Raw genomic sequence first — 19,655 nt, forward strand, 5'->3', positions numbered from 1 at the left:
AGTCGAACTATATTCCTGTGACAAAAAAAATATTATTGAACAAAATTGTTGAACAAAAAAACTTTCTACATGGTTATGAAGCTGATCAAGTTTTAGAATTTGCTAGGCAACTAGATAGTACTATTTTAAAAGACTCATTTATTACACTTAATGAAATGAAGGTACTTATGATATAGTTGTTATGTATATATACATAGATATACATCCAAACACATACGCACACACAAAATATATAAAGTTAGTATTGAGTTATTCCTACTCAGACTAATGTACTTAATATGGTAAAAATTTATTAAATCTATTTGAATAATAATAATAGGATTTATAATAGGATTATCTAAGACACAAATTGAGTAAAATTTTAATTTTGTCCTTGTACTGTGGTTGCCTTTTATGACCATCTTGCAACATCTCTGAATATGATTGATTTCATCATCACATTCAGAGATGCTGCAAGATGGTCATAACAGGCAACCTACAAGGACAAATTGTGTCAATGTGTCCTTGTAGGTTGTGACATGTACAAATGTGTCCTTAACTGTACAAGGACACATTTGTACATGTCAGTAAAAAACAGAGTTGCTTGTTTATCAGAGCAATAAAGTCTCAGAGAATTGTACTCATTTTTTACCTGTTATTATTTAGTATAATTATATAAATTATGATTTTTACATACGTCTTAAGAGTAAAATTTACTGTTTTTTTAGTTATTGTATGATTCTCTAAATCCTGATAAAGAATTTAGAACAAAACTTCATATTGGAAAGAAAGAACATTTGGACAATGAGTTTTTATTACTACAAAAACTTGCTTCACAATTACAGACTGCAAAATATCAGGAATTATCTCGTGAACATTTAGAACATAACCTCATAGAGCACCATGTATCTGAAGGTGTTCTTGTGCATGTTGACTTTAAGCAGTATGATATCATCAGAGTTTGGGTTCTGGGTGAAGAAAATAAATCATTAATAAATGATTGGAGAGATAAAGTACAGCATTTTTTTATAAATTTGTACAAAAAGCAACAAACATTCATTCCAATATACAAACGTGTGGTCATAGCTGTACGAACTAAAAAGCAAAATAAACTTATGTTAAAAGCTTTCAAAGATTTGCCAAAATCTAACATAGAGTATTTTTTACCAGAAGGCAAAATAACTATGTCATTTTACGATAAAAGTTTCATTGCAACTCTAGCAATGGTTTGTAGTTTGAGTGTTGTTGTTAAGTTATGTACTACCTTTGTTCATTACAATGCTCAATGGACTTTTATACTAGGAAGTGTAACTGGATTGATAGGTTTGCATACTTGGAATTCATACAAAAACAAAAGAAACCAATATTTAGCTAATATTTCAAAAGCGCTATATTACAAAACATTAGCTAGTAATAAAGCCATATTGGGGTTGATTACTGATCGAGCTGCTGATGAAGTTTTTAAATCTTCTCTGCTATGTTACAACTTCATTAAAATGGAAAATATGAAAGGTGGGCCTTTTTTTTTTTGTACAAGCTTTTTAATAGTTAATTTAGTTTTTTTTTTTTTTTTTTTTTTTTTTAGCTAGCTGTTTGGTAGTTTAATTAGTTTTAGTTTCTATTTATAAATACAGTGTTAAAAAGATTTAATTGGTTTTAAATTTATTATGTTAATCCACATCTTTTTTTTTTTTTTTTTGGAGTAAATTTTGAAAATAGTTTTAATGTCATGTACAGTGAAACATGGTATTTGAAGTATTTAAAATACCTTGTGTTTTGTAATTTTAGTGTATTCAAATATGCTTGAATAATAAATTTCCATCACCTAATGCAAAAAGCTTGAACAAATTGCTTGAGTTTTTACATTTTTGTTTTTATCCAGTTATAACTTTAAATTTTCCATATGTTCAATTTTTAGTAAAATTTTACAATAGTGTTTAAACCGATTTTTGTTGTTGGGTAAGTTGTATGTAAAATTTAATTTTTCTGTATTTAAAATGTTTTTGCAATTAAATATTTATGTTAAACTCTTATTTATTTCTAACAATGGGATGTTTCAAAATATTTTCTTTCATAATTAAAACTTAAAAGTTGTTGGGTAAGTTAAAATTTTCTTTAAAAAAAAAGATTTGTAAATGAAATCTTTTTTTTAAAAAATATCACAGGCAAAATGTATCCCAAATTATTTCATACCTGAGTAAGTCACTATTCTAAAAGAGAACCAAGAAGATGATAACAGCAATGAGGAAGGAGGATTAGAAGTTTCAGCAGAAGCAGGTGCATCAGCTCTTCCAATGATCAGGGAGGATGTCACAGAACTCATTAACAAGGTCAGAAAATGTGTCAAATTTTTTCGAAATTCACCAGTTAAAAATGACATGATTCTGCAAATGCATGCCCAGTCTGAGTTTGGAAAGGAGCTGCAGCTAATCTTAAACTCTAAGACACGTTGAAGCAGCTTACTACATATGATTCCAAGATTTGTTACCCTTAAGAAATGTATTCAAATGTCACTGATTGAGTTATCAAGCAATATTATGATTTCTGAGTCTGAATTTACTACCTTACAAAATCTAGTAAATGCTTTATAACCAATCAAGGTTGGTGCTGAAGCACTTTGCAGAAGAGATTCGAACTTGCTCTCATCTGATGGCATTCTGAAGTTCATTTTCAAGCATCTAAAAAGCCAGGAAAACACCTTTAGTCAAGAGCTAGTTGACTCATTTACTAAAAGAGTCACTGAGAGGAGGAATGCTATATTAGTAAACTTAGTTAAATATCTGAATAATCCTGATGTCATTAATGGAGCAACTCATGACATTTTCGAAAATGCCAAAGAGAAATGCAATTGCTATTACTGCATCAAGTTTGTTTAGTTGTTTGTTTGAGCAAAAGAGAAGTGAGTCTTTAGATGAGGAAAACTTGTCAGATAATGAAACTAGTCAGGAACAAGTACAACGATTTGCTTCCTTGTCAGAAGAGCTCGAGTTCTCCATTAGAGAGACAGTCAAATGGGTTTCACCAAAGAAACAAAAAATAGAACCAACTTCCAAACTAATTTTCAAAGAAATGGCTGTATTTGAGCTAGCAAAAAAACGAACAAGCAACTTAGATTTGTTGCACACGGCTTTGAAGTCAATCCAAGTAACAAGTGTGGAGGCTGAAAGGTCATTTTCTGCAAGTGGTCTATTTGTCACTAAACTAAGGTCAAGGTTAAATGATGAAACACTCAATGCTTTATGTTTTTTTACGTGCTTATTGTCTAAAGAAACGTAAAATTAACCATTAAAAAGACTTATTTGTTTGCTGCTCAATTGTACTCAATGTACGTATATGACATTGCTGCTATATATATTTATGTTTTTGCTGCTGTTGTTCCCCTAAAATATATATAATAAAATACACTAGAAAACCGGTTTTTAAAACATTGAAAACCGCGGTTTATTCTAAAAACCGGTTTTAGAAAAAACTTAATTATTTATATATTTTATATAATAATTAATAGAATTACTAATTTTTAGAAAAAGGGAAATAAAATTGAAGTAAATTTTTTAAATTTTGTTTTACAGATATGAGCACTAATTTTGTTCCGGAAGCAAAGTTAGGTATTACAGTAGAAGATTTAAAAATTTCTGTAGAGAATTGGTTGTTTAACGAGTTTCACATTACATTTGACTTCGATCCACAAGATGGGCTTCGTAAACTAGAGCAACTAGGGCTTTTAAAAGTTACCAAGAGAGGTAAAGATATAGGTAGTTGTTTTGCATGCACCATGTTTGTGCGCGTGAAAAATACGTGCGCATATACAATGGATTGAATTTTTCCATTTAGGTTTGAAGACTCATTTGGATGTATTGGCTTTAGATCAATCACTTAATGCTCTTCCTTCTCATTCAATTGTCTTCTCGGATCATCACGATGACAACCTATTAGAAATTGAAAAAATACCGTTAGGTAATGTTGCTTTACTTAAGGAGAAAAATATAGAGAAATTCTTGCAAGAAAAAGCTGAGAGATGCTCTCCAGGATGGAGTTAAAACTTTCAAAATTTAGTTTTTGTTACTTTGAGGCACACAAAGTTAATTTGATGAAATCTTATATAGAGATTTTTTTTTAGAGCGAATCGTTTTTTAATGTGTTCATTTTAGTATATTTACATGTATTTCTAATGGTCAAGGTTTTCCATAAAGTTCCTTGTAAAGTTTATTTGAATGTAAATATCATTATATTTTAAGATCTACCATTTAATATGATTAAGACGAGTGCAGGTTTGATAAAAACCTGAGAAATTTCCGTATAATAGTGTAGCTATATTACGCAATATATATATATATATATATATATATATATATATATATATATATATATATATATATATATATATATATATATATATATATATATATATATATATATATATGTATGTATATGTATGTATGTATGTATGTATGTATGTATGTATGTATGTATGTATGTATGTATGTATGTATGTATAAAAGCAGAGAGGATCCTCCTTTCTTCAATTAATATTTAGCAGAGACAGCTGGGAGAGTTGGACGACCCTTACATCTCAGAAACCAAAGTTCTAATTTGTAATATGACAAGACACAGAAGTAGGAGTCTTTAAGCCATAATTTTTTTTTTTGTCACAAGCACAATAAAGTTATAGTAAAGTTATATAAAGTTATAGGCTTTGAGTTTGGTAGGAAAGTGTAATCTTTTTAATTGAAAAAGCAGTTCGGTAGAGATCAGTGTTAGAAAAGTTAGAATATATACTGTGTGCCCTTTTTCCTTTCCAGTCATAAGTTTGGCTTCGATGATGTTATTCCATAGCTGTTTGGCGATCATCCTTGTTCTATTACATATGAATAGTAGGATTGGAGATCCAATTTTTAGTCGAAGGCAGTGTAATGGCATTCCTGGTACTTGTAAACAGTTTAGAAATTCAGTAGGAAAGTTGACAGTAAACTTTTACATCGTACCAATCAATCTGTATATACTCTCACTGGTAATTTTCTTTTAATATTAAAGTTGTTATCGTCGACAATATCTTTAGTTGCCAAAATTGCCCTTTGAAATAACCACTCCGGATTAGTATAGTTGTGAACGATTAGTACGATTTTTCTTTACGAATCAAGACCAAATAGAATTGATTTGTGCTTTTCTATGAAAACAAAAAAAGTAAATATACTTAAATATTTTTTGGGTTTATATTTATCAAAAGCTCGGAGTTAGAGAGCATCCATTAAACTAATGAACAGGGAAATCACATAAGCTCTCTGCGAAGAGTCTGGGAATGAATAGCACAAATTTTAAATTCTGTTACTTAATGGGATTTTCTTAAAGATGTGACAAAAACATGAGATTTCACCTCTGGCTGAATTTTTACAAAGATTTGTGTACCAACTTCGTGAATATCTTCAGAGCATGCCTTTTCAGCGGGAGGAAATGTTGCTTTCAGGAGGACGAAGCTTTAAACAGAAAAGAGTGTATATACAGTGTAATTATGACAAGGGCAATATTCTGCAATAGAAAGTGGATTATCATACATAAAGTATTAAAGGAGACTAATCAGCACCTTTCTTTGATATAAGTGTTTGGCTGGTTCTTCTTTTTTTTTTTTTTTTTTTTTTTTTTTTTTTTTTTTCTTTTCACATTTTGATATAATCAGGTTGTCAAGGATGAAACTTGTAGTGAAGAAGCTCACTTATTATTATATTTATAAGCTCAACAGCTTATTATTTAAGATTGGCTTGATATCTTTCTGTTTTTTTTAGTTAAAAAGTTACATATCTTTTCTGTTTAAAAAAATCATTGTAAGCTCTAAAAATCAGTATTTGAACCTGAGAAAATGTTTTTTTTTTTCTTAATTTAAAAATTGTGAAAAAATATTGGTAAAGTATTGTATAGTCTTGTTTTTAAAACAAGGGGAAATGTATCTGTAAATATCATTATTTGTCATTTCGTCTCGCATTGGATTGTTTTAAGAAGATGAAGTTTTTTTGGGCTCAATTATGTCTTGGTTAAAACATTAATATTGTTTAATATTGTATCTGAAAAGCTAAATTACTTTATCAAAACTTCACGAAAAACTCTTACAATGGCAATAGAGTCCAAAATATTCAAATTGTGGGTCTAATGCAGAATCAGAATTCAAGTCTTTAAACCATACAGAATACGGCAAGTCATTATTTTATATGCATTAAGCTTTGTTACAATAATTTATAAAACACCTCTCTCGCCAAACCAACCTTGTTTGTGTAAAGATCTAAATGGAGTTACTCAAATCAACGCAAATAAGAAACCAGGAAAAAACAACAGAAAGCTCAACGATCTCTGTCAATGTTAACCAAAGACAGACTTGTTGAAAGGGAGGAGTTTGCGTAAATTTTAACCTGGGTTTTACGCTGGGCGAGGGTCCACCGATTTGGGTCATGAAAAAAACCTTTTTTCAAACATATAATTTTTCACTTTTTTTGATTGATTGATTACCATATGTTTTTTGCAAATACATAAATTTGTTAAAATTATTTTAAGTAGGAAAAAAAAACAAACCTTTATAAACATTTTCTCGGCCTCAAAAACCAAAATAAAAAATCAGCTTTTTGTATCAGATCTGATCTTTTTCGTCACTTAGCTTCCATTTTATAGTTTTACATAATGATAGATTCAAAAATCCAAAACTTCGATTTCTCAAGAGATTTGTGAATATAATAGTTGACAATATCAATATTTAAAGGCATGCATACTCCAAAGAGGTTTGAGTTAAAGTATGTATTTAGAACCTTTCATAAATGATTCATCTCATTTCTTTTCAAGTTTCAAGAATTACATACTTTTAGACATTTTAAATCAATTACATTTTTTTTGAAGAGACATGTGCTAATATAAAAGAAGTAAAGAGGGAAAAACAAATTGTCCAGTAGATAAGCTTAAGTTTATCAACAGAAAAAAAAGGATTTATCATTAGCGCTTTACTAGCATGAAAAAATGTAAAATGACATGGAGATTGATGACAGAGAAAGCATTTTGTTAATAGAGTTGAATGACGTCAAAGCAAAACTTTTACAATTGCAAAATACAACTACTTGGTGGAGCAAATGTGCAGCTAACTGGAGAGAAAAATGGGGACAAATGAGAAGTCAACGTAATCAATTGCGTAATGAAATAAGTAAGCTTCAGACGAAAAATGATGCGCTACTATTGGAATGTACTAGTTCGAGCGAATTAAATAGTTTAATTAAGCAAGAGGTAGAAAAATTAAAGATTTTTAAAAAAATTACTCGTGTCGAAATGTTGTGCGAATATGAAGGAGTTAACGAACTTCAAAATATTGTGCTTAAAAATAAGGGTCAGAGATCAGTTTTACCAAAGTTTCAAAACGTATTGCATAGAATAGAAGAAGAAAGAGACAAGAAAAGCTGCCGAACAGAAAATGAGAAAAATTGTAAACATTATCTCAAGTTTTTAAAGATAAAAGAACTGATATTGTCTTACTGCGATCAGTTCACCTCTGTTAAAAGGTAGCCCACTGCCTTAGTTTACATACATCTTATTTTTATTTTCTATATACATCTATATACATCTATATTCTATGTACATTGATATTGGCTTACATTTTTCTAGGGAAAACGAAACTTTAAAAGAAATTATAAAGAAATTTGAGTCGCAGCATCAGAGTCTAGAGAAACTTCAAAAGCAGAAATATCCAACTATATGCAATGACGTAAACGTTTTACAATACCAGGTAAAAAGCTTAATTTTTTTAATTAAGTTAATTTTTTTAGCTAAATGAGAAGACTTCTTTTTCTTGAAAGCATTAGGAGGGACAGCAATCTTGTTTCTCAATAATCCCAACATCACGCTTGATTATGCGTTTATATGTTTGTTTTAAAATTTCTAAATACATATAAACCTCACTCGCAAACGACAAAATAAATCTAAACGTAATCAAAGAACGCATACTGAAAGTTTTGCAATGAAAGTTAAATCAAACTTATCAGTTCATTCAAATGATAGAAAAACATCGCGGTTTTTTTTTTAACATATAGACTATTTATGAGATGTAGTTTGCCGCTCCCTCTCCTTTTTTTTTTTAACGAGATCTTTAATGAACATTTCACTTTCTTTTTTTGATAATTTGGAAGAATTTAGCGACAAATAAGGTGAGCTAGCTGTAATTGTAAATACACAAATATTGAGACCACTTCTTATAAAAATTTGGTTGATTATTAAACTTAAAGATGAGTGGAATTTTATTAAACTGTTTAGCATACAGAAACACATTACGAAAGACGATGTACAGATCATTATGCAGAGATAAGAAACTTAAGGGCATGGGTCGAGGAACTAAAGAAACAAGCTATCGAAGTTGAACAGCAGGTAATTCGTAATCTTTTAAAAAAGGATGAGTTAAAGAAGGATCTAACTTTTTCAATAAATTATCTTTATAAAAATATTTAAGTCAAACAAACGAAGAAATCAAATGTTATCATTTAAATCTGTATAAGCTCATCTATTTAGAGAAAAGTATCTAGTAAACTGATAAATGTTACAACTAACTAAATGCAAATTAATTTGTAAAAATAATAAAGTGCAAGTTTAAATCTTACGTTTCCTCAAAGAAAAAAAATGAAGTTTAGAACTTTATGCAGATATTATTTTGTGTGTAACATATTTTATTAATATCTTTAAACACATACAAAATTACATTCATATTCAGATTGACATGAAAGACAACAAAGCAAGAAAACTGATTAAGTCGATTGAAGAAATCATGTACCAAAATGAGACTTTGCAAACTCAATTACAGATTAGTAAAACAAGGTAACATGATTGCGTAATAATTTAAAAAGGGAATGCAATGCTTTATACCAAAATTAATTCTGCATTTAACAAAAACAATTTCTTATCGAAAAAAAACAAAAATGACCTTTTGCTACTTGTTTACTTAAATTAGATTAAAAAGACAAAGCGAGTTGAGAGTAAACTTAACGTTAGATTCTGAAGATGAAGATTCGTTATGAAATCAACACCTGATACTAATACCAAAATTTCTTGCATATTCACCGACTATCGAAATCAAAGATAAGTGAAAAGTACAACCAAATGGAATGAAACTTTTATAAGGAGAAAAAAATTATTTTAGCGATTTCCGTTTAAATAAAATTTTTGAAATGAAAAGTAATAACATTAGGTAAAATAAAAAGACAAAATAAGGAAATGATCGTTTTTTTATATATTTTTATGTATATAATATACAAGAACCTTAACAAAAGAAATTATAAAATTAACCATTTCATGAAAATGCCTTGTTTTCCAGTTTATTTGATGTCACATAATAAGGCGACCCCTCTTAAAATCCAGTAATCAGGATTTTGTGTCGTTCGTAAACACAAAGCTGTTATATATGTAAGATCCGTTCGCTTCGGCTTTTTATATACAGGACACATATAAAAACGTGGATCTTTTAAACCTATGGCATTGATGGCGTAGATATGTACAACTGGTAAAACGCAGAACAGAGTTTTTGGAGAAGAATCGATAAGTTTGCTATTTTTTCTATCCCAAGAGGCACCTTCTAAGTGCAAACCATACACGTAAACTCCTTCCTAAATTACATGGAATTAAAAAATCTGTCTGTAAATGAAAGGATGAATGCATAAATGTGCAAGTGTACATGCTTACGTTTACAAGTACGCATGGGCAAACAAGTATAAGGTAACATAAATGTATACTTGTGGAGGGCTGACAATGTCTTCTTTCATTTGCTTTAAGACATCGTTATGCAACACAACAGAATCTAAAGCCCAGCCTTTGTGCATTCGAGTAACTTCTTGTCTCATAGCGGTAAGAAAACCTGGTGGATTAAAGAAACCAGTCATCCAAAATACTTTAGGACGTCCATTAAAAACCCAAGCAGAAAATTGCTGATTTCGCTCAACTAGTTCAGTAAACCAAAATCCAAGAGTAGACGACTGCCAGGATATCTAGTATCATAGTCAAATAAACAATTATAAAACTCTTATATTACATATAGTTTTAAATATACATTACTACTTTACATGGGGAAAGTTTATTACATTTATTCTAGCACATTTTCTTACGTAATTTGGTTTAATTAAAATATACAATCTAATTATAATTTTATACTATTGAAGTTAAGATAATTTACCATTATTTCACAAGATTATTAAAAAATACCTGAAAAGCAGATTTGAACCTTAATTGGAATTGCTAATACATGTTTGCCAAGATTATTTTTACACAATATGTAAAATAAAAATAATAATAATAACAAAGAAAAAATAAGTCTGAGGTTTGTTATAAATACATCAACATCATCGAGATAAAAACATGAGAAATTCATATGACAGTTTTTTTCTCTAATAAATTTTTTTCTTTGTCACAATTAAAAACCTCGACAAAATAAAAAAAAAAATCCTTTAAGAAACTCTGCTGGGACCCCAGAGCTAAAAGTTTCCTAGAGAAAGACCGGCGTTTTACAAAAAAATTTGATAGTTTTGTAAAAATATTTAAAATGGGAAAAGAAACTGAAAGAATTTATGGTGAGAAACCTTCAATTATAATTACTTATGCCAATTATAATTATCAGCATAAAGTAATTCGATCAACCGACGACAAAGTCTTTCAGCTAGAAAATTTATTTAGGCATGTTAAGTATTATTAACGCCAGATTTCATTTGAAAAAAGTCCTTCCAGTTCTTTGAATTAGAGTGTAACTCCAATTCGATCGCGCCAATTCCTTCCATCATTAAGCATATGAATAATTAATGAAGCGTGAAAATAAAAGAAAGTTGATTGTAAAACTAAAGTAAGTTCTGTTTGATAAGATTAAATGCTGGGCGGCCTTGTTGCAAATTATTTTGATTTATGAATGATAAACAAATTAAATATTCATTAGACAATATTTTTTACAAAAGATTCTTAAATGAATATTAAATTACTTCATAAAGGTTTATCTTCCACTTCAGGAAAATTATTTTGCAAAAAAGTGAACACCCTGATAAACATATATGCATACATGCATTAAAAGAAAAAGCTCTGCCGATGATGCTAATTAGTAAAACCATCAGTTAAAAAATAAAATTTACCCCTGAGACTGTATATTTTGTAGCTCTACAATCGAATTTTTGACGTTCCAAGGGGAAGAAGGGGAGGGGAAATAAGTTGAATTTTCTCTCTTCCTTAAACATAGCTAAAAAGTGACAGTTCTGTAAGCCACTTACAAGATAGCTCAGAAAAAACTTATAACATATAAAATGCACTTAGCAGAAATATCAAAGTGATTAGAAGCACTCTGCGAAAGCATTTTAATGCCCAAACATCATCAAATTTTTTCATTCGCTTAAAGATATTCTACTAAAAGATATTGTGAAAAATAGGCTCTTTACCCATTTTCACCCATTCAGTCTGTCTATGCACTTCTGAATGCAATAATTATAGGAAAACTTAGAGAAACATAGGAATCTCGTTTTGAAATGTTCATTTTCATACTTTATGACCAAAATCTTGATGGTTACTCGTTATCTATATCCTGTGGTGCAACTTTGGGGCTTCTGAATGATTTTTAATATAGAAGCGCTACTCAACCCAATTACATGCAACTCTAATTACCTTGTTCAGACTAGTTACATTTAGATAAGACCTTTTCAAAACCCTGAAAAAAACTAAAATTTGGTGACGCTTGTCATCCACATCAAATATTTGCTATTGGACTGTGAAATCGAGATCTAAAATCAATTCATTGGTCAAGTATATGGGTTTCTCTTTAATTATAGCTTTGAAGATATCAGTTTTCCTTGCTCTCTTATTTTCTTCTAAAGACAACTACTCTCATTTTGGAGGAATAAGTATCGTGAGTTCATTGAAGTGTATTCTGGTTATTGCAACCGTTTTTTTCCAGCTACACGTTGGGAAGAAAATGATTAAGAAAAGATTATGAATGTAAAGGGACAAAATGAACTTAGTTTATCATTTGCTATGAGTGCTTTTTAAAGATTTTCTATAGACATCTATAGAATGAGCTGTTTTAAAATATTGATATCTTTACAGTCTTTGACATCTCATCATCATACTCTTCAAAAAAATTTTGCTTGATTGCATTATTTACTGGTTTATAAACGAATCTCACCTAAAATGTTTAACCATGATATTATAACTTTGTCATCAAACATATAGTTTTTATCTTCTTGGGTCATCTCACTTTTACAAGTTTCATTAAAATTTATAGGTCATGTTGAAGTTTCAATACAAAAAAATGAAAGTTATATTAAATATTGTTATTGTATTTTAAACATTTTAAAACTAATGATATGAGAATAAAACACTGTATTTCTCAGTTTAATAAACCAGTTATCCTACTTGTCTCTTCATACTTATTTACTTACTGTTGATCCAATAGATACAATATAAATAATACATTTATTCACTATGTATGTATAAAGTGTAAATAATAAAAAAAAATCTAATGAAGTAAATTGCTTAGTTACTGCTTACACATCTTTTACAGTTTAAAAAAGAAAAAGAAAATAATCAGGACATACTTTTTGCCAAAGAGCGGGCACACGTGCATCAAATAAGTTATCTAAAGCATTTCGAAGGTTCTAAAATAAACAAAAACGGAGAGAATCTTTGATGTTGATTGTAATCTGTGTTTCTCTTGCATTCCATTTAAATTAATTTAACTTTTACAGTTTTTACTAGCAAAATAAATCTCTTTTGTAACCGTTTATTATCTAATAAACCTCGCTCATTATAATAGTTCCTTCAATAGCAAGCTGTAAGTCAGTGAGTGTGTTGCGAACCAGAGTTATAACTCTTTGCATACGATCAACTTCTTGTCCCAAAAAAATATTCAAGGGAGTTAAAGCACCCATCTTTTGAAGACGTGATCGAACCTGATTGAAATAAAAAACCTTACTACCATGTATTTTTGCATTTTATATAAAGATTTAGTTACTCGTTTTAAGTTAGTAATAAGATATCATTAAAATAAATAAAAAATAAAAGGTAATAATTTTTATATCACTAATTTTGATGACCAAACAAGTAATTTTTTTGTAAACTTGATCGTAATGTAAATGGAAGACCTATCAAACTAAATTATAAATATTTTTACCAGATGGTTATTTGATATTATAAAACCAGTTCTAGCCCATCTAAATAATAATTATTATGCAACAAATTTTTTAAAAAGTGCTAATTTGTTATTTCTTAAAAGTTTCTCGACGTGTTCCCCTTACAATGTTGTTGGCAGTCTATTGCATTTTATTTTGATATTTAGTTACTTGCTTTAACTTAGTTATTAAAAGATCATTTTACTGTTTATATTTTCCAAACCTCGTGAGGGACATAATTGGAGGGAAGTTTGGAAAGCATTTCTAAGGCTTGCTTCGTCACAACTTGTTCTCTTGTCTCACCAGACCCTGTCCCACTATCTTTTGGCTGAATGTTTAGTATGGTTTCAAGGGTTTCGCGAGTTGTATTGGTCTGGTAGCTAAAGAAAAATGAAAATAAAAAAAGCATGCCTTAAACAAAAATTATCAAGACGAAAAGAAAGACAACATTGCACATACGTGATATCAGCATTAGGATGAAGACCAAAGGCTTCTGGTGAATCCATGTTCGGAAGCAAGGTAATTTTTTCTCTGAACTCAAATATAGTATTCGCACGAGGGATACTGTAACCTTTAAAAAAGTTGTAGTCTTCTTTGAAGATTTCATCAGAAAACCAAACCTTTAAAAGATAAAAGTGTATAAGAATCTAACCCATAAAATATTAGGAATTGCATTACTTATTAAAAGCACCATAGAATATACCTTTGCATACGTATTTAGCAAACGTTTATCGTAATCATCTGTTACTCGGCCACCGTATTGAACTTCTCCAATCATATATCGAACTGTGTCCCATGAGATGGCCTAAATTTAAAATTATTTTTATCTTGGTGTTATAATGGTGGTAGACTGAAAGAAAAAGAAGTAAGCTGTAAATGAAAAAACAGAAATATTATTGTTCTACCTTGTTATCTAAATCGTCCAAATGATTTTGAACAAACTGAGTTGTTGCAGTTAGATCTGACTGATTAAACTCATAAGGAATATTCCATCCTAATGGTCCAAACTTACGGCGTTCCTGAAAACAGTCTTATTGGATAAAGGATTTAATTTTAATTATCTTAGTTGCAAAGTTATTGAAAGAAACTTCATTACGCATTAACTCGCAAAATTTAAAAAAAAAATAATAATAATACTCTTTAATACCTCAACTAGAAAAGTTTACCTGCACAACAGTATGCAAAAATGCAACAGCAAACAATAAAGGTTTCCATTGTGGTAAGCAGCATATATCAAGCTGATCTTGAGTAATATTGGCATAAGTTCTTTTCAATCCGGCTTTTATGCCTTGCGGCGGTTGGTTAGTAAACTTAATCGAACACTTTAAGATATTTAAAAAAGATATTTCTAACTAATTGATATCTAATATCTAATAAATTCATATTTAACAAATAATAAAAATTAAATTAAAAACAGCTTTTACCTGCAAAAGACCAATAGGAAACTTTTGATGCTCCTCAGTTGTTATCCACAATCTAAATGTTGAATGTGCTGTATCTAAAGTTAATATGTAATCCAACAGTTCATCTGTAAAATCCAATCCAAGGTGACAGTTCTGCAACAATACCCAACCACCCTATTACAAACCAATTATCATTATTTAATAGCAACTATTTTTGTTTTATTTTTCATTTAAAATTACAAACTAGTGAAAAAAAAAAAAAAAAAGAAATTAAAAATTTTAAACTTACACTGGCTGTTGATTGTTGAAGCAACTTTCGTGCATGCACATCTTGACCCTGCCCCATAGATACAGCTCTGCACTCTATGCTAAAGCGCTTTGCAAGACCTTCAATTGCACTTGTTGGATCTGCACCCATGGATAGTAAACAGATCAAAGGTGTCCGGATATCACTCTCTTCCCACAATGTTTCAATATTAAGTATTACTCCTTCAGTATATTTTTCACCCATTGATTCTGCAATATAATGGTGAGCTTGTGATAAAGTACGATCAGGACACCAAGACCTGAAAAGTGATATAATAGTAGATAGTCAATTGTAAATTTAAAGAAACATGTATTAAACATGTATTAAACAATGTAGACAGACACTATTAAACACAAACCTTATTAGTAGAAGCTTCTTAAAAGTATCTAGGGAAGTTTGATAACCATCTGGAATGGGGTGATCTTCTGGATTGTCTTTATCCAACCAACTTTTCCATGCTGACTCATTCCGTGTAACCTAAATGTAAACACCACAGCTGTATTTGAAAATACTAATTGAATTTTCCTTTAAACTAAAGAAAATAATTTTTTTTTTACCATTAAAAACTATTTACAAATTACTAAACAACTTCCTAATCTAACCTGATCTAAAATTCCACAAAATGTTGGAAGCTTACTTAGTTGCACTAAATTAAGCCAGGTCATATCAGATATCCATTTGTAAGGTTTTGGTTGAACTGATTTTAAATCTAAAGCAGCACCCCCTAGTAACCAAAAAATATACTTAAACAGAACTCTTTAATGTCTAACATTTTTAAATAAAATATTATCTTTCATTAAGTTACTTTAAAATATTGTCATGCAAAAAAACCTAGTACATGCTATTGTACTATTTTTTAACAACAATCAGTATTACCATTGGACAATTGCTTGAAAATAAAGCTAAGCACAAAAGTTTGAATGATAAGTTTAAAAGAATATTTTATTAATATAAAAATATAGTGGAATTTATTTTTACTATCATGGACCATGATAAAATGGCATAGGAAACAATCAGACATGACAGATATAAATTAGGATTGTAAATACTTTGTTTAAATATAGGCAACTGTCCCAAAGTTTAAACAAGTTTTTAATAATTTATTTCTTGCATTTTATTATTAATTTTTTTACTTAGATCCCATTTTATTTTATAAAGCTAACTAGTATGAATGATCCTTTCTCAACAACAACAAAAAAACAAATTTAAAATCAATAAAAACATAATACAGAACCATCAGAAATTATCTTGTAATACTTCAACCAAATGAAGTTTAAATAAGAAACTATTAGTTAGCACAAAGAATTTTAGCAACCCAGTAATAGACAAAATAGTTAATGTTTCTATATTTTTTCACGTTTTAGCTCAAAAACTTTAAAATTTTGTTTCCAAAAAATAACTTTCTTCATCAGCCAAAAAACTTTACTTTTTATTCTTTCAAATTTTTCCCCTCTATTTTTTTGGTCAAGCAACTTAAATTTATTCAGCCGAGCAAAAAAAAAAAAAATGTCAATACTGCACTGTTATTAACAATACTTCTGAGGAAACAATTACTAAAAATACAAAAATAACACTTCTAAGAACTATTTCTCTATGATAGTCATAAACTAGTAACTATAGCAAACCAAAAATTATGACAAAAGCATGAATAACTAGTATTGTAACATTCATTTTAGATGAACACAAGAGAGAAAGAAGTGTTTAACAATATATCATAAAACAAAGATTTTTAATAAAAGTTAAAAAGAGAATATTTTAAGACTTTTAAAATTAAAATGTCTTCTATGAGACCAATATAAAAGTTATAATTGTTACCCTTTATGAGGTAAGAAAATTCCTCAGGTTTAATAATTCCTTTTCCCATATCAATCTTTAATGCCAATAATAAAGTGAACATAAACTTATCTTTTTCATACAACCCACGTGCAGCAAACTTGTACACTTCAAAAGTGAGGAACTCAGTTATATTTGAAATACGCTTGGAAGGAATTGGAGATTTTTCTGACCTAACAATCAAAAATATGATAACTGCAAAAATATGATAACTGCAAACAAGTTAATTTCTTTAAAATCTTTTTAAAATTAAAATTTTAATACTATTGTGTGTGAAAATCTAGTTCGTAATTTCATTTAAATTGGAAATACGGATGAATGTAAGAATTTCAATAAAATGCAATATTAAAAAAAAAAAATTGCATAACTAAAAAAATTGATAATGATGCAATAATTTAATGTAATCACTAAATAACTTTAAGTTATTTAGTGGTTACATTAAATTATTGATAGATTACAATATCAAGTTTGTAAGTTCTTCAAAACTTGTCTTTTTATGTAACCATTCTATACAAAGAAAAAAAAAAATCACTTTGCCATTGACATGTCAAACAGATTCAAAAACTGCTGCAAAGCAGTCTGGTACATCTTATTAACCATGCTCATTTCGACAACCAAGAAGTACAATATGCTTCCTCTTGTAGCAACAGTACGAAACTCTTCTCGAGCTTTGTTGATTTTGATTTCAGTTTCCCCAGCATTGATAAGTTTTTCATTGACTTCTAGTGCAGTTTCTTTAGTAATTCTTAACACTGCTACCAATGAATCATCTTCTACAAGTGAACCCTAAACCATTGAATATATCAGGGGTTGATATATTTAGTAAAGAAACACTTAATAAAGAAAATCAATTTTGTGAGAAATTTACAGAAAAAACTTTAAAAAACTTTTTTAAAAATTTAAATTAATAAGAGAAATAACTTTGTGTTTTCTTCTGATTCTTAAAAGCAGTTTAAAAACAAATTTTTGATAAAATTGTAGATTCCTTACCTCACTTAATCAATCACTGATTAATGGATCATTGGCTGCATATATATTGCAACAATAATATTATCATTGTAACTAATTATGCAGCCAGCTATAATTTAATACACACTGCTGCACAAACCCAGCAAGCACAACCATAAGGGAGACAAATGAGACTGTATAGGATTTGGCTGCAAGAACTACATAGGAACCATATGGGCAAAATAGAAAAAACGAAAAATCATTTGGCTGCTTTTTTCTTTTTCCCCCATATTGATCCCAGATTTTTCCCAGATACATTTTTAATAGATCTAATTTATAGATTTATTTTTTTAAGTTTTGTTATTATCGTTATTATTAATATCATTAATATCATTAATTGCTATTATTATTATTATTATTATTATTATTATTATTATTATTATTATTATTATTATTATTATTATTATTATTATTACTATTATTATTATTATTATTATTATTATTATTATTACTATTATTATTATTATTATTATTATTATTATTATTATTATTATTATTATTATTATTATTTTTATTATTATTATCATCATTATTACTATCATTATTATCATTATTATTATTATTACTATTATTATTATTATTATTATTATTATTATTATTATTATTATTATTATTATTATTATTATTATTATTATTATTATTATTATTATTATTATTATTATTATTATTACTATTATTATTATTACTATTATTACTATTATTACTATTATTACTATTATTAATATTATGCAAATTACAACTTATTTAAATAATCATATAGCACAATTTAAATGGTCATTTAAATTATTTAAAACAAAACAAATAAACTTTAAAAGTTTAACATTTATATATATTAATTACAATTTACATTTTTTTAGAGTTTGTTAAATATATCTAAAAAATGTAATTGTAAATAATCAAATTTTTTAAAAAATCTATAAACTAGATCTATTTAAAACACATCCAGGAAAAATCTGGTAACAATACGGGGGAAAGAAAAAAACAGCCAAAAAAATTTTTTTTTTAATTGTGCTCATATAGTTCCCCCATATAGATCCCCCTGTGTAGATCCCACAACCAAATACCATACAGCTCCTGTTTGACATCCCAGATAGTTTCCGCTTGGGTCCCATATGGTTGTACTTGCTGTGAAGTACAATTTTTAACTTAAGTATTGCCAATATTTGGAAAAAACTATTATTTGATAAAAAGAAATAAAGCTTGCGCAAATATTTTGTTATCATTATGGAAATGAGGATAGTGCAAAAACAACATACAAGATTTTTTTTGTTTTAATCAAAAAGCAATGCATGTATGTACTGCTGAAATTTATATTACAAATAAAACTGTGAAAGTGTTGCTTTTACTTTAAAGTCTTAGAACTTTGTTGTAAAAATCTACTTGTTATTTTAATATGTCACAATAACTTATTCCCTGATAACTACCAATTCGCATTCTTAAACTAGCATAGTGATTATTTTGAAAGTGATCATTGATTCATAATCTTTAAACAAATTGCACTAACATTAACAAACCAAGTTGAAAAAAATTGAAAGAAAAGGTCATAAAATTCAATATCTTTAAAATCTTATATTCAACACTCACAAAAACCTGTAATCTTCATAAGTAGAATCCTTTGAAAAATAGAATTTTGACTCTTAAAAAAAAAAAGCTTAACCTTTGTACTAGTTAGACGAAATAAAAGATTATCTTCTAATTCTTTCATCTTTTTTTTATTTGCTGAAACATCAACCATTAGCTTTACCCTCTCTGCTTCTAACTCCTAAATTTTTATAAAAACCTTTAGTGTTAATAGAAATAAAAGTTGAATAATTTTAGAATTTATCACTTTTTTGTCCTAGCCTTACTTTTAACTAAGTTATGCTTAATATATAATACATTTGATTAATGTAGGTATAGAATTATATACATGTATTAATCTAAAGTATATATATGAATAGTTGTGGTGCAGAGTTGTTACTAATTGGTATTTAAATTTTTAGATAT

At 28.3% G+C, this 19,655-nt stretch overlaps 3 protein-coding genes across 5 annotated transcripts in view; 2 read left to right on the forward strand and 1 right to left on the reverse strand.

Annotated features, from left to right (window-relative positions):
- The window catches only part of LOC149878436 (transmembrane protein 143-like), a 4,434-nt gene extending 219 nt beyond the window's left edge, over positions 1 to 4,215 (forward strand). The window contains exons 1-4 of the mRNA XM_090072473.1: positions 1 to 161; positions 708 to 1,491; positions 3,549 to 3,719; positions 3,811 to 4,215. The exon at positions 1 to 161 is cut by the window's left edge and continues 219 nt beyond it. Coding sequence (XP_089928599.1) covers positions 1 to 161; positions 708 to 1,491; positions 3,549 to 3,719; positions 3,811 to 4,016 — 1,322 coding nt within the window. The 3' untranslated portion in view covers positions 4,017 to 4,215. The remainder of the gene's footprint in view (positions 162 to 707; positions 1,492 to 3,548; positions 3,720 to 3,810) is intronic.
- Positions 4,216 to 6,828: 2,613 nt separating this feature from the next.
- On the forward strand, positions 6,829 to 9,194 carry LOC149878437 (uncharacterized). Its single transcript, XM_090072474.1, has 5 exons — positions 6,829 to 7,502; positions 7,606 to 7,726; positions 8,251 to 8,361; positions 8,702 to 8,805; positions 8,939 to 9,194. Exons 1-5 carry the CDS (start codon positions 6,982 to 6,984, stop codon positions 9,003 to 9,005), a joined length of 924 nt encoding a protein of 307 aa, XP_089928600.1. The 5' UTR covers positions 6,829 to 6,981; the 3' UTR covers positions 9,006 to 9,194.
- LOC149878438 (dynein axonemal heavy chain 8-like) overlaps positions 9,195 to 19,655 on the reverse strand; it is a 67,674-nt gene continuing 57,213 nt past the window's right edge. For all 3 annotated transcript variants that reach the window (XM_090072470.1, XM_090072471.1, XM_090072472.1), the window contains 16 exons: positions 19,327 to 19,431; positions 17,194 to 17,447; positions 16,644 to 16,834; positions 15,431 to 15,552; positions 15,187 to 15,305; positions 14,811 to 15,087; positions 14,543 to 14,695; positions 14,285 to 14,440; positions 14,024 to 14,137; positions 13,822 to 13,923; positions 13,578 to 13,738; positions 13,342 to 13,498; positions 12,747 to 12,899; positions 12,546 to 12,605; positions 9,717 to 9,968; positions 9,195 to 9,590 (listed from right to left, as the gene is read on the reverse strand). In XM_090072470.1, coding sequence (XP_089928596.1) covers positions 9,303 to 9,590; positions 9,717 to 9,968; positions 12,546 to 12,605; positions 12,747 to 12,899; positions 13,342 to 13,498; positions 13,578 to 13,738; positions 13,822 to 13,923; positions 14,024 to 14,137; positions 14,285 to 14,440; positions 14,543 to 14,695; positions 14,811 to 15,087; positions 15,187 to 15,305; positions 15,431 to 15,552; positions 16,644 to 16,834; positions 17,194 to 17,447; positions 19,327 to 19,431 — 2,664 coding nt within the window. In that variant the 3' untranslated portion in view covers positions 9,195 to 9,302. The remainder of the gene's footprint in view (positions 9,591 to 9,716; positions 9,969 to 12,545; positions 12,606 to 12,746; positions 12,900 to 13,341; positions 13,499 to 13,577; positions 13,739 to 13,821; positions 13,924 to 14,023; positions 14,138 to 14,284; positions 14,441 to 14,542; positions 14,696 to 14,810; positions 15,088 to 15,186; positions 15,306 to 15,430; positions 15,553 to 16,643; positions 16,835 to 17,193; positions 17,448 to 19,326; positions 19,432 to 19,655) is intronic.

This window comes from Hydra viridissima, unplaced genomic scaffold (genome assembly GCF_058129835.1).
Source record: "Hydra viridissima isolate aposymbiotic clone 2 unplaced genomic scaffold, HvirCarnegie_v1 scaffold_15, whole genome shotgun sequence".
NCBI lineage: Eukaryota > Metazoa > Cnidaria > Hydrozoa > Anthoathecata > Hydridae > Hydra > Hydra viridissima.